Source organism: Lynx rufus, unplaced genomic scaffold (assembly GCF_022079265.1).
Source record: "Lynx rufus isolate CCGP_SWC_20201006 ecotype Redwood Valley unplaced genomic scaffold, mLynRuf1.p SCAF_22, whole genome shotgun sequence".
Lineage (NCBI taxonomy): Eukaryota > Metazoa > Chordata > Mammalia > Carnivora > Felidae > Lynx > Lynx rufus.
Window position 1 is genome coordinate 17,435,489 of NW_025814837.1, and position 21,269 is coordinate 17,456,757.

At 43.3% G+C, this 21,269-nt stretch overlaps 1 protein-coding gene across 1 annotated transcript in view; it reads right to left on the reverse strand.

The window, feature by feature from the left end:
* Positions 1–21,269, reverse strand: part of LAMA3 (laminin subunit alpha 3) — a 274,852-nt gene that overhangs the window by 174,236 nt on the left and 79,347 nt on the right. The window contains exons 7-11 of the mRNA XM_047087081.1: positions 18,455–18,570; positions 15,294–15,412; positions 7,136–7,226; positions 4,616–4,747; positions 2,754–2,816 (exon numbers count right to left, since the gene is read on the reverse strand). Of these exons, the coding sequence (XP_046943037.1) occupies positions 2,754–2,816; positions 4,616–4,747; positions 7,136–7,226; positions 15,294–15,412; positions 18,455–18,570 (521 nt within the window). The remainder of the gene's footprint in view (positions 1–2,753; positions 2,817–4,615; positions 4,748–7,135; positions 7,227–15,293; positions 15,413–18,454; positions 18,571–21,269) is intronic.

A 21,269-nucleotide genomic window follows, 5' to 3' on the forward strand; every position in this document is an offset into this window, starting at 1 on the left:
GGGGAGAAAAAGAAATTGACTAACAAAGGAATTACTGGAAACAGATGGTAAATGGGAGATCTAAAACATTTTTGTGGAAGAAAACCCAAGATGTGTCGTGTAATCAAGGCTCAAAAGCAGAGTTCCATTCTAGTCAATGAACAGACATTAAGGAAACGTTTGCAGACAGCCACTGTGGACAGGATACCGCCCGCCGTGGGCAGGGTAGATACTGTGGGAGTTAGAACCATAGTTGCTGTCCTCAAGCGACCAAGTGTCTGGTGAAGGCTTTGGACAATACCCCTCATAACAATGCAGAGCCCAGTGGTTTGCTCAGAGGAGCTGGGTACGTGTAGGGCAGGAGGAGGAAGGAAAACAGGAAGGTAAACAGGATCACATTACCTGGCCTCAGGTCAGCCCCCTGTGCTGCCCCCAAGTCCTAGGACATTCCCCACGCCCACTCTCTCCCCCACATTCTGAGATGACTCTTAACATACCTTCCATCTCTTCAACCCCAAAGCTTCCTCCCCAACCTCACCTTCTGCCCCTGACCTTGATTCTTACTCCATAGAGGAAAAAGAAGAAACAGCCAGAACATAGCGTCCCTAAGTTCCCACCACTGCATCCACCTCCCCACCCCCCCCCCCAGCCTTGCACTTCACCTTGTCTTCTGCAGCCTTTCCCGCCTTCAACAAATGGCACCTCTTCCTCCTGTTTGCCCCATCCAGAAGCCTTGGAATCACCCCAGCGGCCTCGCTTTCTCTCATATCCCACCTCTAAGCCAGCAATCCCCTGGGGAGTCCTGGTGTCTCTATCTTCAGATTATAGCCACGTTCTGTCCACTTCCTGTCACCACCACTGACACGTCCTCGTTCTGAGCCACCACTGTCTCTCCCTCATAGATGATCACAGTAGCCTTCCAGGACATCTCCCTGCTTCCTCTTTTCTCCTCCTACAACTGGTTTTCAACACCAGTCGCCGTGGAGTTCCTTATACGATGCCATTTGTCTATGCAAACTGTCCATGGCTCCTCTCTGAGAATAGAAGGTAAAGTCTTTGCAGTGGGTGATAAGGGCCTGCCATCCGGCCCCCAACACTTCCCTTCCTTACCTCTCTTGCTGTGCTCACTCCGCTTTCACACCCTGCTCTCCCTCTGGTTCCATGAACACCCCCTCCCCCCATGTTCCTGCTCCAAGGACTTTGCATTGGCTCTTTCCTGGGTCTGGATGCTTGTCCCCAGGTACCTGCAGAGCTCACCGCTCGCCCCCTAAGGTCCTTGCTTATCTCTTCAATAAGGTCCCTCCTCGACAACCCTATTTAAATCCGCAAACCTCACATTCCCTCACTTCTCTCCCAGACTTACGTTCTGCACAGCACTCATGGCCAAGGCTACCTCCAGCACATCCCTTGAGCCGCTATAGTGTTGCAGAAATGGAAATCGGCCAGAGAGAGCTTTCCAGAGACCATCTTCTTGTCTGGTCACAAGTGCCCCTTCTCTGCCCACCCGCACCCTGGACCCAGCGGAAGGAGAGGCACATGTGCTCACATCCACCTGGCATTACCTCCACCCCAGTGAGATGAGCATGTGACCGTCAGGCTGCTACTGGCACCCTGGGGGGTGAGAAGCAAACTCAGTGGATGATGGGAACATGATCCAGAATGGGCACAGTCACGGGCCGTGAACATGTGGTGTGCCTTTCTGAGTGTGTATGCCCCCACGTGTGCCATTATGGGTTTACATGGGAAACTGCCCACAGCTCCAGAATCAAACCTCAAGACCTAGAATATTCCTCATGTGGGTTAGTTTATGCCTACCATGTGAAAGCCCCCCCCCACCTTAAAAATAGCACCTTTGTGCAGCACACAACCTTGCATATGATACTCTAACACAGAGAGATTTTATTTATTTAGTGGCTTATATATTATTTTTGTTATTGTAGGAGTCCCTCCACTGGAATATAAGCTATAGGAGAGCTGGGAATCTTTCTCTATTCTCTTCACTGATAAGTTTCCAGCACACGCAATGTGCTGAACACATAATAGGTGATCATAAAATACTTGCGGAATGAGTGATTATGTAGGTGCAGCACCCACACCCTCTCAGCACTCACCTCTCCACCCCAAAGGCTGCTTCCTGCACACCTCTGCCACTCTCTGCCCAGGGGTACCCCCTCTGGCCGAAGGAGCCCCTTGGCCTTCCAGCATACCAAGCCGGAAGTACCAGAGTCGATGCCCCCAAAGCAACCTTCCAGTGATGGCAAGTCACTGAAGGTATCCCTTCAGCTGGGATAATGCTGAGCAAGTTCTGTGCTGTCGCCTAGAGTCGACCAGGGGAATGGAGCTCCAGGTGGTACCGGCGGACCTTGCTTGCTAACGGCTCCCTTCACTCCCTGACTCACCCTCTTACTGATGTCTCCTGGGATCATATCCCGAATCATTTGCTTGTGCTTCAATCTTTTCTCGGCGTCTCTGCACGTGGAACCCAACTAAGACAGTAGGCAATGGACCGCCACCGGAAGTTTTGGGCAAGCAAGTGATCTACATTTCAAGCTCTGTTTAGTTTCCTTAATCAGGTAGCATCACGCAAAAGACAGACTAAAACAGAGAATGATGGGTGGTGAGGAACTGAAATAGGACAGCCCCACAAGGCACCCACCATGCTCCCGTAAGGACCATTAGAGCTTGGGCACAGTAGTTAGTGGGCACAGGAAGTAGAAAAATAATTTGGAGCATAACATTTCCATTGAAGTTAAAGCAAAAGAGAAGGTACTTGCCTTTCATATCTCCAGCTACTGAATCTTCCGGACTTGGGGTAGAAATAGGGAATATGGGAATTCCTAGAAAAATTGTTTTTAAAAAAAGACAGGGAAAGATTAAGGAGATAGTAAAGTAAAACATTAAGTTGCACAAACTAGAAGGAAGCCCTTCAAACATACTGCAAAGTAGCATGTGGAGCCTAATTTAGAGAAAGGCAATACTGCTTGCCATACTGAAAATAATAACAACTGAAACCAGACTGGTCAGACGTTCTGATTTGTATATTAAATGAACTGAAATGGTATTTTGTGCTCACAATAGCTATGTCTCAGTCTAAGCAAGGATGAGCTTGGTTTCTCTAACATTTATTGGTTTTTTAATGTAAAATTGAAAATAGATTTTGGTTTTTTTTTCAAGTTTTCCCCCCTAAAATTTGACTTATGCCACAAAATTGTTTCAAGGTTTTGTTTTGTTTTGTTTTTTGGTCACTAAAAAGGCAACTACAATTTCTGCTCATCCTGTATCTAATAATTACAGATTCTAAACTGACTGAACCTCAATTCAGTGCTACTATGTTTGGGCTTAAAAATTTGTTCCTCAAAAAAAAAAATTGCTTTCAGGCAGCCTGGGTGACTCAGTCAGTTAAGCAGCCGACCTCAGCTCAGGTCATGATTTCACATCTCGTGGGTTCGAGCCCCACATCAGGCTCTGTGCTGACAGCTCAGAGCCTGGAGCCTGCTTCAGATTCTGTGTCCTCCTCTCTCTCTCTGCCCCTCCTCTGTTTGTGCTCTTTCTCTCTCAAAGGGCTCTCATCCTCCAAATCAGGATACTCAATGGTAGGAGGGGATGCTAGGTTCAGAATTCCCCTGGGACAGCAGGTGTGAGCCAGGACATATAGTCACCCCATTCACATGTGCCCTGCCCCCACGTCCCCACAACTCGGTCCGCTTTTTCTGCCATGCAGAGCTGGGAAAGCAAGAACCAATGCAGTAATGGCAGAGCGGGGGGGGGGGGGGGGGGGGGGGGTGGTTGAGACAGTGTTTCTTTGTCCTAACAGGACAGTGCAGTGTTTACACTTTTGCAGAACAAACAGAACCATGGCTCTTGTAACAATTTGCAGAGTTGGTTTCAGACTCTCCTGCTTCATGTTCTATAGTGTTTCTACAAGATACATACTTTTTCTCTCTGAGATGCTGAGATACTCAGATCACTGCAGTGGGGAGGGGTGGAGCCCATGATAACTTGGCCTATCACACAGTGGGGGAAAGGGGAAACATATCCCCCTGCCACCCAAAACAATGCATATGCAAATGAACATCTGGTACCCTTGACATTTCTTCCAGGTTTTTTTTCAACAAAAATCACACGCATGGGGGCGCCTGGGTGGCGCAGTCGGTTAAGCGTCCGACTTCAGCCAGGTCACGATCTCGCGGTCCGTGAGTTCGAGCCCCGCGTCAGGCTCTGGGCTGATGGCTCAGAGCCTGGAGCCTGTTTCTGATTCTGTGTCTCCCTCTCTCTCTGCCCCTCCCCCGTTCATGCTCTGTCTCTCTCTGTCCCAAAAAAAAAAAAAAAAAAAAAAAATCACACGCATGGATCACTGTTAAATTGAAATTGCCAATATTTGGCTTCTCTGACCTACTGGGATGATAATACTATGGTACAACCTAACGTAATCACCAGACATAAACAAATGACTATAAAATGTACTCATATAAACTTTATGTTCTGAACTTTTGGCAACACTTCCATGTAAACACAGCATACCTGGCCCCATTTCTGTGGTGAGCCCCCCACCGCCTGCCGTGCTCTCGGGAATTAATGCACCAGGCCCAGCTATGTGCCAAGAAAGGAGGCCTCTCCTTCTGCAGCCGCTACTTACTCAAGCAAAACGGGAAATTATAGTACCCAACCGCACATTCCTCACAGTTGTCTCCGCGGAAATTCGGTTTGCACTTGCAGCGGCCTGAGCCCGGCTCACAGTCATCTGCGTGTTCGGGGTTACAGTTGCAAGCTACGAGAAACATCAGGGTTCAGAGATCAGTTCTTCCCTTCACTGCACTTAATATGGTAGCTATGTCCCCAGGATTTCTCAGGCGATGTTTAATGCTCTACTATCGGTCCACGGTTACTCTTGAAAGGGCACAGCCTGTTTTCTACTTCATACCCCGTCAATAGTTTGCAATGATCAAACCCCAGGGGCCCCCAGAGAACTCAGATAGGCTTCTGAGTTCTCCGGAATATAGTTTATTACACTGAGCACTGCCCAGCTCACTGCAGAAGAAGAAAGGGCTGCACAGATTACAATCAGAGGGGGCTGGGTGGACGTGTGCTGTAGCCCCTGGTAGGTCTCTTGGACACAGCCCCTCCTGGCCACGAGCCAACTGTGAATGTCCAGGGGGGTCATCATTACGCAGGTGTGATGCAGTCACAAGTGTGGGATGCCTGGACATCGACATCTCATATGTGGACAGCACAAGACTCTACCCATAACCCGAACGTTAGATTCCAGTGATAGGACTTACTAAAGGCAGTTTTGCAACCAACACGACTACTAGGTTTGCATTCCAGACAGACATACCTGGGCTATAAGAGGCTTGGTAGCTCCTCACTTGGGACCTTTCCTTGACCTGCAAAGTCCTGACCTTAGACAGCAAAAATACTGTCATAAACCAGCTAAGTACATGTCCCGTGAGGAACTGGGAAACTAGGGAGGCCATGGGCATCAAGCATCCCCCAGCCTGGCTTCTCCTGGTGTCCTCTGCTTAACTTGCTTAAGACGTACGTGTCCTGTGGATTCTTTACGCTAGCCTATAATATCTCTGCGAGACCACTTCAGTGGTGAAGAAAGAGGCTGGAACAGTGATGGAGATTGCTCTGAGATTCCAGAGCACGTACGTCTGCATTCACGGTGTCCTGGTCTCCTTTGCTAAAGCCTGTTCTTCGTGGGCACAAGAAAAGGGATGGACAGACTTCATGGGACGATGTGGGAGAGGGAGGGAAGACAGGAGCACTCTTTTAACAAGGACGAATGCCCAGCAGAGAGGCAAATCAGAGTCCACACATTCTTTGGACTTTGATGCCCTCAAATGTTAGTGATACGAAGAATGAATCTGGGGGTACAGTGGGCACAGCAGCCAACTTCAGGCCTGGAACTGCTTTCCAACTGTGATAGCCACCAAACATAAAACAGATTACACATGGAGGGCAAAGTCCAGTCTGACCTGTGTCTGACAGTTCCCCAGGGAAAACCCAGGGCATCTATCTGTATCACGGATGTGAAAAGGCACAGAGGCACCAGACAGATAGGACCTGTATCCTGGAGCTACCAGTTAGCGGGTTTTGCCACCTGGGCTCAAATATTTAACTACTCAGTTCAGTTTCTCCAGATCTAAAAATGAAAATAATAATACAATGTGAGTTGGTTGCATCAGACATTTGTGGAAGTATTTCACAACCCCTTGCATATAATGAGTGCTCAATAAATCATAGCTATTTTAGATACGATGACTATTATTAGATCCTTGAAATTATGACTATGTTGTCTTGATGCTAATTCAGACAAAAATTTGAAACTATTGGAGCTCGCAGAAACATGAGGAAAATGGAGGAACATTGGTTACAGGGCTAGTAACGTGACGAGCCCAACACTTTGTGTCTTCCTAGGTGCTTCTGATGACATTTCCTTCTATCTTAGGGAATACGCAGGCATACCTCGTTTTATTGTGCTTTTCTTTATTGTGCTTCGCAGATACTATGTTTTGTTTTGTTTTTTGTTTTTGAAATTGACAGTTTGTGGCCACCCTGCATTGAGCAAGTCGATCAGCACACTTTTTCCAACAGCATTTGCTTGCTTTGTGTCCCTGTTACATTTTGAGAATTCTCCCAACATCTCAAACTTTTTCATTATTACTGTGGTCAGTGATTACAACTAGCTGAAAGCTCAGGTGATGCTTAACACTTTTTAGCAACAAAGTATTTTTTCATTAGGGTATGTACTTTTTTTTTAGACATGATGCTATTGCACACCAAATAGGCTATGGCTATGGTATAGTGTAATCATAACTTTGATAGACACTGGGAGACCAAAACATTCATTCAACCTGCTGTATTGCAATAGTCGCTTTACTGCAATAATCACTTTCTCATGGTGATCTAGACTCGAACCCGTAATATCTCCAAGGTATGCCTGTATTATCAGTCCCATTTATATATAAGAAATCTGAGGCTCAGGGAGATTATGTAGCCAGCTGAGGTCACACAGCTAGAAGGAGTAGAATCAACAATGTGAAAAAAGAGGGAGGGAAGGGAGCTACTAGCCCATCAGAGTTTAGCCCGGTGACCACGCCAAAGTGGTACAGTACCGACACTCTAAGACACACCGAGTTGAAATGAAACTTACGGATGCAGCCATGCGGGGCATCCACTGGAACGCCGTAAGGGCGGTAATAACCCTTAGCACAGATTTCACAGTTCACACCAGCTGTATTATGCTAGAAAGAAACAAAAGAAACTTAGAAGGAAGAGTACCAGAAAAGCCCTTACTTTGTGCTGTTCATCCAATGAAATCATGGTCACGTACAATTGCAATTTCAGAGTCAAAAAAATAAGTGTTCATCTTGACCTTGAGTCTCTAAGATCTGCCACAGGGCAATGGCTGACAGGTGGGTCTGGATTTTTTTTTTTTTTTCCCATTGGAAGAAGAAATACAGGTAAGTTCCATGAACTAGACAGCCCAGGTTTTCCCCTCTGGCACAGAATTTGCTCAGTGAAACACCTGACATTTCAGTGAGAAAAACTCAAGAGCACTCTTCTTCCTCGCTCAATCAGAAGAACTAACCACCCTTAGGTTTATCCCAAGGACTAAAGGGTCAGGTGCGTATCTTTATCTTTCCCAACTTCGGAAGAAACAACGCATACAGATTCTCTTCTCTCGACATCCCAATTTTATCTGTACTTTAGTCATGACATCCTGTTCCAAACATTTCTGTTATGTGAATGGAAAATGTAGGTGCAAGTCTCCTACACAGAGCCCATTTTAAAATATAATAGTAGGTGGATTTTTACATGTCATGGTTAATCCTTGTTATTGCCACAAATCAAGTTGCCCAACATGTATCACCAGTTTCCAAGAACTATACAGCACAGACCAACTCAATGTCTTGATCTCTAATTTGGAAACAATCAGAAGGACAGTGTTATTTCATTAATGAAAAGGGACGTAATAGGAAGTTAAAAGGAAAAAAAACAATATAACACGCTTTGACCCAAAAGAAGTCTGCGTAAAATCAGAGCGGAGAACAAAGACCCTTTTCTGAATCCTCTTTCCCATTTTAGATGGTTTTATTAATTACAGATTTTTATTTACTACCACTCCTTGTCCTGTGGGCTAAAATCTGAATTCACTTTAACACTGAGGTCTAAAACCACACTGGCCACTTCTCTGACTTAACATTTACATGCATAAACATTTAGGCAAATATGAAACAGCTGCAGTCCACCTCCCTTTAATCAAATGCCGGTTAACCTTCTCAACTCTGCTGCTTGCACTGTGACTTATAATAGCCAGGATGTGAGGTTAATCTGGTTCCCCAATTTTTCCCCATTGAAGAAGGAAAATTTCTCTGAAGTGGGCAGCCCCACCTCTCCCTCCTACCACAAATTTCGGTTAATAAAGCACCTGCCACGGGTGCCATATTTTTAAAATTTATTTTTTAATGTTTATTTATTTTTGAGAGAGACAGAGCATAAGCGGTGGAAGGGCAGAGAGAGAGGGAGACACAGAATCAGCAGCAGGCTCCAGGCTCTGACATATAAGCACAGAGCCCGATGCAGAGCTCAAACTCACAAACTGCGAGATCGTGACCTGAGCCGAAGTTGGACGCTCAACCGACTGAGCCACCCAGGCATCCCACGGGTGCCATATTTTTAAGACACCTGCCACGGGTGCCATTATTTTTAGGACACAAAGAACAGCAACAAATGACCAAAAGAGAGCCACAAATCCCCCGCAGATGGAAAGATGCCTGTAGTTTACCTCCAAATCTCGGGTGTCCTCTAGGACCTTCACCTTCCCGAGAGTAATGACACACCACTTTACCCACGAACGCTATGGCCACGGTTGGACCAAGGCCAGTGGTGGTTCTGTAATTTCTATATAGGAGGTGCTGGGGAAGCTGCCTCACTGGGAAGAATGGGTGCCTGAATTTGCATTTGCCTGACATGCAACACAAGATGAGAAAACCTCAAGCTGAAGAGTGAGGTGGGTGCCAATGAGATCTATGCAGGAGATAAGCCGACCTCTACCCCACTGACCCCTTCCTTTGGCTTTCTACGGAACACTCACCTAGAAACCCCCAGGCTCTGATAACTGACAATAATCTAAATCCTCTAAACATAACTCTTCTAAGACACTTCAATCTTCAAGTAAACCCCATCTCTCCTCTCAATTCCTCAACCACATCTACAACACTGTTGCTGGCTTCCATTTCGGTGAACCTCAAGCACATGGAGACACTTAGTCTACTCACTGGCCACGCTTCTGGGAAGTCTCTGAAGGGATTTTCCTGCCAAAGGCCAACATGATCTGGCCTCTGTTACTTCTCTGACCTGTCTGTTCCGGCTTGCTCCCCTCCAGCCACATGGGTGTCCCGCTCCCTCTCAGGGCCGCTGCCCTGCCATCCCCTCTGCCTGGAATACCCTCCCCCAAACAGATGCCTGCCTCATTCTCCGGCTTCTTCCAGGTCTTTACCCCAATGCCACATCCTAGGGAACTGGCCACCCTAATTTAAACTTCACACACCCCAAACCAATCCTTAAAATAGTAAACCCCAGAAGTAAAAATAAAATCAATAACATATGAGAATATGGCCATCTCTGCAAATGCTTGCCCTGCAGGACAATAATCTGGCTGTCCTACATGCTGGCTGATTGGTCATCTGAACGTCCCCAGGCCCAGCTCAGAGCTCATGGCAGACAGTTCTCATTCTGTCATTACCGGAACTACACCGAATGGGAGACAGCCAGGTTAGCTAGTGCCATGGACTGAATGCTGGTGTCCCTTCCAAAATGCATATGCTGAAGCCTCATCTCCAGTATGATGGTATTTGAAGATGAAGCCTTCGAGAAGTAATTAGATTGTGAGGGTGGAGCCCTGATGATGGGAATAGTGCCCTTATAAGAGAGATGATCTCTCTCCACTACGTGAGGACACAACGAGAAGGCAGCCACTTGCAAACCGGAAAGTAGGCTCTCACCAGATATTGGATCTTCCAGCACCTTGATCTTGGACTTCCCAGTCTCCAGAAATAACTCTTTACTGTTTAAAGAGTATGTACCTGTTCTGTGGTACATTTATTATAGCAGCCTGAGCTAAGACAGCTTGGTTTCTGACAGGCACACCTTGCTGTAGGGTATGTGTATTCTACCAGGAAATTCCAACTTTATCTTGAAGCATCGCCTTGCAGCTCACCAAGCCAACTGACCCTGCTATGGCAGCAACCCCCCCACTCCCCTTCCTTGTCAAGACTCCCTATGTCCCTCTGTACGTGACATAGGCCAGGTTACATTTTTTTTGCCAAATGAAGAGCAAACTGTCCCAACATCATTTATGTAACACCCCTGTTTCCTTTCAATTAAAAATGCCAATATTACTATAAACCAAATCTAAACATCTACATGACTGTGCTTCTAGATTCTCTATCAGAGAATGTTTTGCTATCTTCTAAGACAAATTTCCCCCATAATTATTCATCTCTTCTAAACTAAGTGTCTATCCTCCTGTACTCTTTTATTGATAAGAACTTTAGAATCAGTCTGTCAATCTTCATTAAAAAATCTCCTAGGAATTCTTTTTTTTTTTTTACTTTATTTATGTATTTTGAGAGAGAGGAAGAGAGAGAAAGAGAGAGAGAGAGAGAATGAGAAGGGGACGGGCACAGAGAGAATCCCAAGAAGGCTCAGTACTGTTAGCGCAGAGCCCAATGTGGGTCTCGAACTCATGAACCATGAGATCATGACCTGAGCAGAAACCAAGAGTCAGACACTTAACCGAATGAATCATTCAGGCACCCCCAAAATCTTCTAGAAATTCCGATGGCTATTGCACTGAATTTACAGGTTGGTTTTGAATAAATGGTATATTTATATATTGAGTCTGGAAACACATCATGTCTCTCCATATAGTCGTCTTTTATAAACTCCGAATAAGGTTTTATAGGTTTGGACACAGCCCCACAGTTAATTCTTTTATTTGTTGTTCCTTGGAGTACCTCCAAATCATTCCATCCATCATAGCTATGTTCTCCTGCATGGATATATTTCCACTTTCTATCTTTCTGGAATCACTTTCTGAAATCCCTGGTCTGTTAATGACACTTTTTCTTATTTTTCATGCTATTGTGGATTCCGGAAGGAGAGGATATGTTGCTCGTTTGCGATCTTTTCTTTTTTTTTTTTTTTTTTTATTTTTTTTTTAATTAATTAATTTTTTTTTTAACGTTTATTTATTTTTGGGACAGAGAGAGACAGAGCATGAACGGGGGAGGGGCAGAGAGAGAAGGAGACACAGAATCGGAAACAGGCTCCAGGCTCTGAGCCATCAGCCCAGAGCCTGACGCGGGGCTCGAACTCACAGACCGCGAGATCGTGACCTGGCTGAAGTCGGACGCTTAACCGACTGCGCCACCCAGGCGCCCCGTTTGCGATCTTTTCTATCATATTGTGGAACTTGTTGCAGGACGAAATGTAGCCATATGTGCTCTATTTCTTGATCCCATATCTTAGCTTTGTGTGGTGCATGTATGTGGAGGAGACAAGCAGTTTGGAAACAGCGCAACCAACCCATCAAGGACAACAGCTAGGGCGCAAGCTGGAGACTTACATCACAAGTCATGTCTCCACAAAGAAGCTGAAGACTCTGATTTAGCTAATGGAGATAAAGTATCTTCAAGCATCCTCTCAAACAACATGGGTAATCTTCAATCTTAATAAGAACATCAGCATTTCATCAAAGGAAAGAAATCAAGGAGTCAACGCCCCAAATGTTGTGTTCCTTGCTTCTTTCATTGCTCTTTCCCCCTAACATTTTATTATAAAAATTTCAAATTTTACAGTGAATATCTGTACATGCTCTATGTAGAGTTTATCATTAACATTTTACTCCACTTGTATCACATAATTATCCATATACTCACTTCTCTATCCACTAATCCGATTTTTTATGCATTTCAAAATAAATTGCAGATATCAGTTACTGTCCCCTACATCTTTAACATGCATATAATTAACTGCAGTTCAACGTTTATTTAGTTTTTTTTCTTTTGGTGTAAAATTTACATACAAGTGCAAAACTCTTAACTGTACATTCACTGAGTTATGATGAATGAATACATCTGTGAAACCCAAGTCCCTATCTAGATATAGGACACACCATCACCTCAAAAAGTTCCTCACACCCCTTTCCACTCAACTGTCCCATCACCACCTCCCCAGAGTCAACCATGGTTCTGATTTTTCCCACTCCTGATTAGTTTTCCCTGTTCCAGAATTTCATTTAAATGACCCTGGAACTTTATGTATTCTTTTTTGTAAGTCTTCTTTCACTTGTGTTAAGTGTTAAAGTTCTTGCATTTTGTTGCATGAATCAATACTTTGTTGCTCACTATTGGTCACTGGTATTCCAGTGTATAAATATGGCAGTCTGTTCATCCATCTTACTGTTAATAGACACCTAGGCTATTTCCAGGGTGAGGCTATTGTGCATACACCTGCCATACAAAAACTGCTCGTAAACACGTTTCCATTTCTCATGGACAAATGCCTACGACTGGAATGTGAGTCATGGCGCAGGTCTGTGTTTAGTTTTATTTTTAAAAACTGCCAGGCATTTTCCCATAGTGGTTGTACCATTTTTTACTCACGTCAACAATGAGTGAGAGGTATGACTACTCCACACCCTCACCAAAACTGATGGTCAGTCATTGTCATTTTAATTTGCATTTCTCAGATGACAAATGATATTAAGCCCTTTATTGTACACATATCGGCCATTTGCATGTCTACTTTTGTGAAGTGGCTATCCAAATCCAAAAATATTTTATTGAGTTGTCTTTTTATTATTGAGCTGTGGGTGTTCTTTATATATCCTGAATACCCACCATTTGTCATTTTTAGGTTTTGTGAATATTTTCCCCCATCTGTGGCTAGCCTATTTGTTTTCTAAATAGTGTGTTTTGTGAGCGAAGTTTTAAATTTTTGATGAAGTCTAATTTGTCAATTTTTCATGGTCATTGCTTTCTGTGACCTAAAAAAACTCTGCTCGTGTTCTGAATCACAAAGATAGTCCTCTCTATTTTTCTCTAAACCACTGCAGTTTCCACTTTACTTTAGTTAGATCCGTATTGATTTAGCTTTTATGTATGATTTGAGGTAGTGATCAAGGTTTATTTTTTCCCATATAAATATTCAGTTATTCCAGAACCATTTGTAGAAAGGAATTTCTCCCCGACCCCCCATCCCCACACTGGATTGCTTTGGTATTTTCATCAAAAACCAAGTGTCCATGTTAGAGTGGTTCTGTTTCTATACCCCCTATTCTGTTACACTGATCTACTAACCTATTCGTTTTTTTTTTTTAATTTTTTTTTCAAAGTTTATTTATTTTTGGGACAGAGAGAGAGCATGAACAAAACCAAGTGTCCATGTTAGAGTGGTTCTGTTTCTATACCCCCTATTCTGTTACACTGATCTACTAACCTATTCGTTTTTTTTTTTTAATTTTTTTTTCAACGTTTATTTATTTTTGGGACAGAGAGAGAGCATGAACAGGGGAGGGGCAGAGAGAGAGGGAGACACAGAATCAGAAACAGGCTCCAGGCTCTGAGCCATCAGCCCAGAGCCTGACGCGGGGCTCGAACTCACGGACCGCGAGATCGTGACCTGGCTGAAGTCGGACGCTTAACCGACTGCGCCACCCAGGCGCCCCTCTACTAACCTATTCTTATGTTGATATCACACTGTTGTGATTATTGTAACTTTACCTTTAGTCATTAAGTAAGATAATGCAACTCCTCTAACATTATTCTCCTTCTTCACAACGGCTTTATATATTCTAGGTCATTTATGTAACCATATAAACTTTAGAATCTGTTTGTCTGGGGTGCCTGGATGGCTCAGTCAGTTAAGCATCAGACTTTTCATTTCAGCTCAGCTCATGATCTCACGGTTTGCTTGGGATTCTCTCTCTTTCTCTCAATCTCCCTCTGCCCCTCCCCCACTCTCTCTTGCTTGCTCTCTCTCAAAAATAAATAAATAAACATTTAAAGAAAACCTAGAATCTGCTTGTCACTTTCTACCAAAAAAAAAAAAAAAAACCTGCATTCAAGCTGTAGATCAATTTAGGGAGATTGAGGTCTTAAAATGGTAGATTTTATGTTATATACGTTTTATCACAATAAAAAATTTAAGTCAATTATGCTAAGTATGTAACTTAAACAAGGCATTTCAGGTTTAAGTTGGAAAAAATTGCAATGAATGTAAACAAATTTCAATAATTTCATATGCAAAAGAAAAATGCTTTCACAGAACCACTATGAAAAAAAGGACCACACTGATGTTTTCTGGAACAGCAAAATATAAAACAGAATATCTCTAAAAGATGAAAGAAGAAGAACAAAGTATTTTAAAGGACATTGAAGGACACATTTTAAAGACACATTAATCCTTCATCTGGAGAAAGGATTCTACCTACACATCCCAGTGCAATGCTTCTGCGACTTTAATGAGCAAAACTATCACCTGAGGGTCTTATAGAACATAGTCTTAAAAAGATCCTGGGATGTATGAAACCTGATTTGTAAGAAACTTATGGCTTCTATTTTACTTATATTAATTAACAGCAATAACAAATGGTATAACATGTGTGGAGTGGGAGGAAGATGATGGTGGGTCTTTCTAAGGACTTGGGGCCCCGGATCCATAAAAATGGGCATCTCATGAAAACAGCACCCCTTTAACAGTAACATTAACAAAACATCACTCGAAAAGCACACAGGACAGAGTGACAATATGGACCAAATTCACAAACATTGTACCTTCCTGTACCACACATTCCTCTTGGCTAATATCTAGTGAACCCAACTGTCCTGCAGAAGGGATGAAATATCAGTGTTTCTTATTAAGTGTCAACGGCAGACTCCATTAACTGATCACGATGTACTTCCTCACTGAGTCTAGATTCAGAAACTGTCTGAAAACAAGACTTAGGATCAGCGCCGAAGCTGACACCTCTTTGCCCTCCCATCTCAGACTCTTTCTACCACAAGATGAAGAGCATCCATGATGACAGTCGGGGATTCTCCTCTCCATTCAGGCAAAGATCTAAATGAAAAACCTAATCAGGAGAATCTGGGCAAACATGTCTCAGTCCATTTTCCCTACAATCCTTGAATGACATCCAGCTAACAAGGACTTTTGTAGACAAAAGTAATGTCTATGGAAAATACTAACGAATGCTCCTTTCCTATGGTGACATATCCACGTTGACCTAAATGGTGACTCACCTGACAATTAATGCAGACCCCTCCACCTGCATAGATGCCTTGGATATTCAAGCTTCCCCGCTGCCTCTCGACATCAGGATCATAGTAACAATCGATGGCATGACCATGGCAGTTGCATGCTGAAAAAGCCATTCTCAGTTAATATTCCACCATTACTGTGAGACACTTAGTAAATTCCCCTAGATAGGATTACCACTCATTAAGCCACAAGTAAGTCTATTCTGGAACACGAGACTCTCGGTGGGAAACTTTAGGGATTTTTATACAAAGACTAATCTGTAACAATATGCAATGAACAGTTTCTTTCATCTGATATTGAGTGGGAGTGGCTTCTCTTAAAAAAAAAATAAAATAAAATGTATAATTACAACAAATGGAGATAAACCAAAATGCCAATTAAGCGTCAGGCACAATGAGAATGTTACTTCTACCGCTATTACTCCTACTAACAAGAACAATTGAGCTCTCGGTACACTGTGAAAAGTGTTTTATGTGTGATATCTCACTTAATTTACACAACAACTCTCAAAGGTAGGTACTATTATCCCCCGAGCCCAAATGGGGAAGCTGAGGCTTAGAAAAGTTAAAGGGTGTCGCCAGTAAGTGGCAGAATCCTGACCTGTATTTGACTCCAAAAACTACTCTCTCAGCCAACACTCTAAGTCTGTCATCTCGGCACTGTTTATAGCAGCAATAAACTGGAAATAATCTTAATGTCTAATTGTAAGGAAATGGTAAGCAAACAACAGCATATTTGCTTGGCCGTCAGTTCTATGAAGGCAGAGACAGCTCAGGTTTTGTTTGCAACAGAGCATAGTCCCTGGCACATAGTGAATACTCAACAAACAGTTGTTGGATGCACTTGAATCCACAGAATGACAATATATGTGCCATCCAAAAGGATGTCAAAGAGTTTTTAATAATATGGGGAAATATCTACAAGCATCAAGTGAAAAAGAGCAGGATATAAAATTGTAGAAATAATTATGTAAATAATCTAATTTAATAATAAGACTAAAGTCTGTATGAACAAAACACTAAAATATATAACAAAGTATTAGAGTGGTTCTCTTTGGGGGTGCCTGGGTGGCACAGTTAGTTAAACGTCAGAGTTCAGCTCAGGTCATGATCTCGCGGTTCATGAGTTCAAACCCCGCGTGGGGCTCTGTGCTGACAGCTCAGAGCCTGGAGCCTGTTTTGGATTCTGTGTCTCCCTCCCTCTCTGCCCCTCCCCTGCTCACGCTCTGTCTCTGTCTCTGTCTCTCTCTCAAAAATGAATAAACATTAGAAATTTAAAAAAAATAAGAGTGGCTCTCTTTGGGTAGCAAAATTATTGGCGATTCTACTTTTTAAAATAATAGTCCAAGTTATCTACAAGTAATGTATAATACTTCTAAAATTAGAAAATAGAATTTAAAACCAATTTAGAGTTTGCCAAGATGAAAAAGATCTAACATGAGTAAAATTCTTATTCTCTTCTAGAAAGACTATATATTCATTACATCCCACATAGATCAAATTTTCCAGGTCTTTCTAGCAATTTGTATATTTTAATCAAGTTCCCAGATAAATCTATTATGGAAGAAAATTGAGTTAGAATTTCAAGTTACCCTGTTTGTAGCAGGCTGAGTACCTTCTTATTTTCATTTCTTCAGTGGTGCCATGATTTAAAAAAATTCAGGGCATTCATATTTACTACATTAGTTATTTCTCATGAATTATGTTTGTTTTGAAATACACTAATTCAAATGGAATTTAGAAAGCATCTAATGAATGGATCTTAAGAGGTCTGATTTCTAAATGCGGTTTTTTGTCATTGGTAATCACTTTGGCAAGTTTACACAGCTTAAAAATTAACGACGGGAAATTTTTAAATTTTCCTATGTGCTGGAGTTAAGCATGCCATTCATTCACTGAAGGATTCCTCTCATCTAGAAAACCAACCAGACTGCTCACGTTGGAGTTCACGTGATAACATTCATTCTGTCAAAATATCCTACACCAGTACTCAAAAGCACAGGGAGAAACAATTCCTGATCATTATCGTTCCCTCTTTCTGATCCCATTATCCAGGGGTGAGGAATGGGGAAGGCACTGGGAGGGAACCTGTTAGCTAAGACTCTAAATGAGAAGGGCCAACCCAGTAACACCCTGGCCCTGGACAGAGATGCACCTGATGCCCAGCTTGGGCAGCATCAACACTTTGCAACAATGTTAGAACCTCTCCAAGCGCTCTTGGAACTCCTCCATAAAAATCCTTTTGAGCGTTTGCTAGCCGCAGAGATCACACCACTCTTCTCTCCTAACAGTTAAATATTTAGCCAAAAAAATATAAGGTACAGATGCTTTCTTTCCCCCCTACTTCAACAAACCTGGATCCAAATACCTTTTGATCATTCAAAACCATCAAATCCATCTTTAAATGCTAAAAATATACAGGAAAAAAAAATAGGCCACAGTCTCCAAAGCCAATAAATAAAACTTACAAAAATGTTTTCAGCCACTGATATAAATACATGGCTTCCTAAAATGGGTTTAAGAGGGAATTTTTAGTTGGATGTCTTTGGGCTTGTTAAAACAGGTGTTTTATGGTTGTTGTTGTTGTCTTTGACTTTATATTACATCATAATTAAAAGCAGCCATTTTCATCTTTTTTCCTTCCTTCTCTGGTCCCCTTCACCCTGCACCTGCCTCAATCCTGCTGCAGTATAGACACCGCTCCCTGCTTCCTGCTCTCAGTATGGACACCAGTCTCACCACCTTCTCCTAACCCCTGTCTCAGAGTAGTTAGGATTCCTATCTAGTATTGCATCCTAAGAAATGGTAAGGGTTTATAATTTAATAGTGGCTACATCATATTTTAGACTGCTAAAAGGAGAGGCCGGCATTAAGTGAATGCTTAATGCATATTAGCAATTATTACTGCTTTATTTTTGTTCTCACGTTCCTATCTGAATTTGGAATGGGGCACTTTTACCTCCAGTCTGGGAGGCATTACCACAGGCCTGAGTCCCTAAGCCTGACATGACCCCACCCTCTTCATAAGCTCAGGGAGTGGGGGGATGGGGTGGAGGAGGATACTTAGCCCCAGTCCTCACGGAGAAATGGGGGGAAAGCGTGGGCGGGGCCTTGCTTCCTGGTGCCCCTCCCCCGGCGCTCACCTTCGCACTCATTGCTCTGCTCCCACGTGGCGGGCCGCCAGCGCCTCTGATTGTACCCAGCACAACAGCGATCACACGTCTTCCCACAGGTGTGGTGCTGGCATTCACACCGAAACCTGGGCATGCGGTGAAGCACATCTCAGTTATTCAAACGTTCTGATTAGGATCATTTGCTCCTGTGTGAACACCCGACCGTCATCGTGGTTACCCAAGGTACCATTCACAGGATAATTAGGAGGACAACGGACGTTGCATGTATCACTTCAAATCCCCCTCTCACCCTGCTTATCATCTCTATCTTATAGATGGTGACACTGAGATATGGAGATACCGAAACACTTGCAAAGGTCAAGTGATGGTAAATGGAGAGCCAGACTTCAAACCTAAGTTCGTCTGACTCCCACGTTCCAGGCTCTTTCTTCTGTACCACCTTAGGTATCAGGCAATGAATGCAGGAGCAAGCAAGTGCTGAGTGTACTGGAATGTGTTGAGTGTCACTTCTTCACAAAGATCCGGAGCAGCCCTGCGAGAAAGGTCTGCTCAGGTTTCTTGCTGTCAACCTGGGGTCATGCACGGAGATTCACCAAATCCAAGAGCCAGTTTCTAATAAGATCTCAGAAAACCCTGCTCCAAGAGGTGCCCCAGCTCCAACAAACACCTCCCTGCAGGGCCAAAAAACTGAGATTACTCAGCAAGGCAGAGGGGTAACAATCTAAAAATCTACATTCAAAGGATCAAACATGAGCCTTAAAATGTTTCCAAGTTAAAATGAAAACGTTGCCATGGCTTTCGAGTAGAACTCCAGGCTCTGTGTTCTCAGTCATCTGTGCTTGAAAAGAGGATTCAAAACAGTCCTCACTGGGCCTGTGGGGATTCATTCTCTCAACTCTTCTGAGGGAAGGGAGGGGATAGCATATATTCAGTTACACTCGGAAAGGAAGGTTATCATCCCTCTCCCAGCCCGGCTGCCTGTGAAAGCAAATGGACACAGATTTCACTGACTGCACTTGCATCAGTGCTGGAATCCAATTGGCCTTTTAGTAGACAATTTCACCTCACTGCCAAAGTATTTGCTTAAGCTGAACTGAAAGAATTTAAGGGAAGATTGCTTGAAGAACGTATATTCCAAATACTCTCATTGGAAGATAAACATTTTTTTCTCCTCTCTCAGAAGGAGAAAAAAAGAATGGGTACTAGTCTGAATCGTATTGGTACCCACAAAAAATTGCTTCTTCTGATTCTTTCTCAGCCTAGGCTGATGGCTGATATAGAAAACTCATCCTTGCATCTGATAGAAGGATGTTATTGAAAATGTTGACCAGAGAATTCTCTTCATGATGATCACCCCACCCCCCTCCCAGAGAAACGTCTTATCTGATTCTAGTGTCAACATTCTTCTCCTAAACAACTGATCACTTTTTAGGTTATCATCGTAGTGAAGTAAGAAATTAGGCAGGTTTCCCCTTTTGAGTTGGCTGCTAGGAAGCTCAGAATTAAATTGGTGATCCACCCGCATTTCCATATGCCAAGGTCAGCATGGTATACACGCTTAATTCAAGCCTTCTTCTGTCTTTTCATGGGTTCTATTTGATTAGCAACTAACTTTGCTGGTTGTCCAGACCTTTGCTCCCTCCATTACATCATTACATCCCCTTAAATAGGTTGTAATATTTTTTCCTACCCATGGATGTGGATTTCCTCAGGATTTACATGGATAACCTGTCGGGCAGAAGCAAACCAGCAGGCAGGGGGAGGCTAGGCTGTTGTGCTGGTGTAACGTGAGGCAAGGGGAGACAGTTTCTCTACTCACCTTGATTTCTTACTCTGCGCCACCCAGTATGGAACCCCTCCATGTCTGCCAAGGTCAACACGCTTGGCAGCACTTCCAGGCAGGAAGCTCAGACTTTCTTCGATGACTTCAACTCCCCTCCCACATGGAGGGAGGCCATTTTGTCTGAGGCCCCAGGACATTAGACCGACCTCTTTTCTCCCCTCTCTCTCCAACTCGGGACTTCTCTGACTTCTAGTGTCTCAGGGCCATACCCTCCCAGAGGCTACATGTGGCAATGGATTAATCATTAATAAACAAGTGCTTGCCAGTTAAAGGCTGGTGAGTTGATGGATTCACGTTGTTGTGTCATCCCCGAAGGAGGGCTGACAACATTAGGGATTGCTGCTGGTCAGGAACAGGGCTCCATGCCACCCAAGATGGTAGCTGGCACCTGTCCCTGAACATGAAGCCTAATGTTGTACAAACCTCAATCTGATTAAAACTAAAACGTCTCTGGTAAATGCTGCTCATGGGGAATTGTGGATTCTAAACAAAACATTGAGAGAAAATTATTACTATATCTAGCATCCAATCATTTCCAGCCACAAAAGCATCCCTCTTGTATTGATAACATGAGTGTATCCAGTTGCTGAACACTTAATAGTTAATATCCATGCATCTTATTGTATGTAAGATAGGTCTCAATTAAAAACAAAATGGGTGCACCCATGTTCATAGCAGCATCCTTCACTGTAACCAAAAGGTGGAAGTCACCTAAATGTCCATCAACAGATGAATGGACAAGCTAAATATGGTATATACACAATGAAATATTATTCATCCTTTAAAAGGAAAGAAATTCGGACACATGTTACAACATGAATGAACCTTGAGGACATTACACTAAGTGAAAGAAACCAGTTGCAAAAAGACAAATAATGTGTGATTCCACGTATATGAAGTACCTAGAGTCATCAAGTTCATAAACACAGAAAAGGGAATGGGGGTTGCCAGGGGCTAGGGGAGGAAGGAACCCGGAGCTGT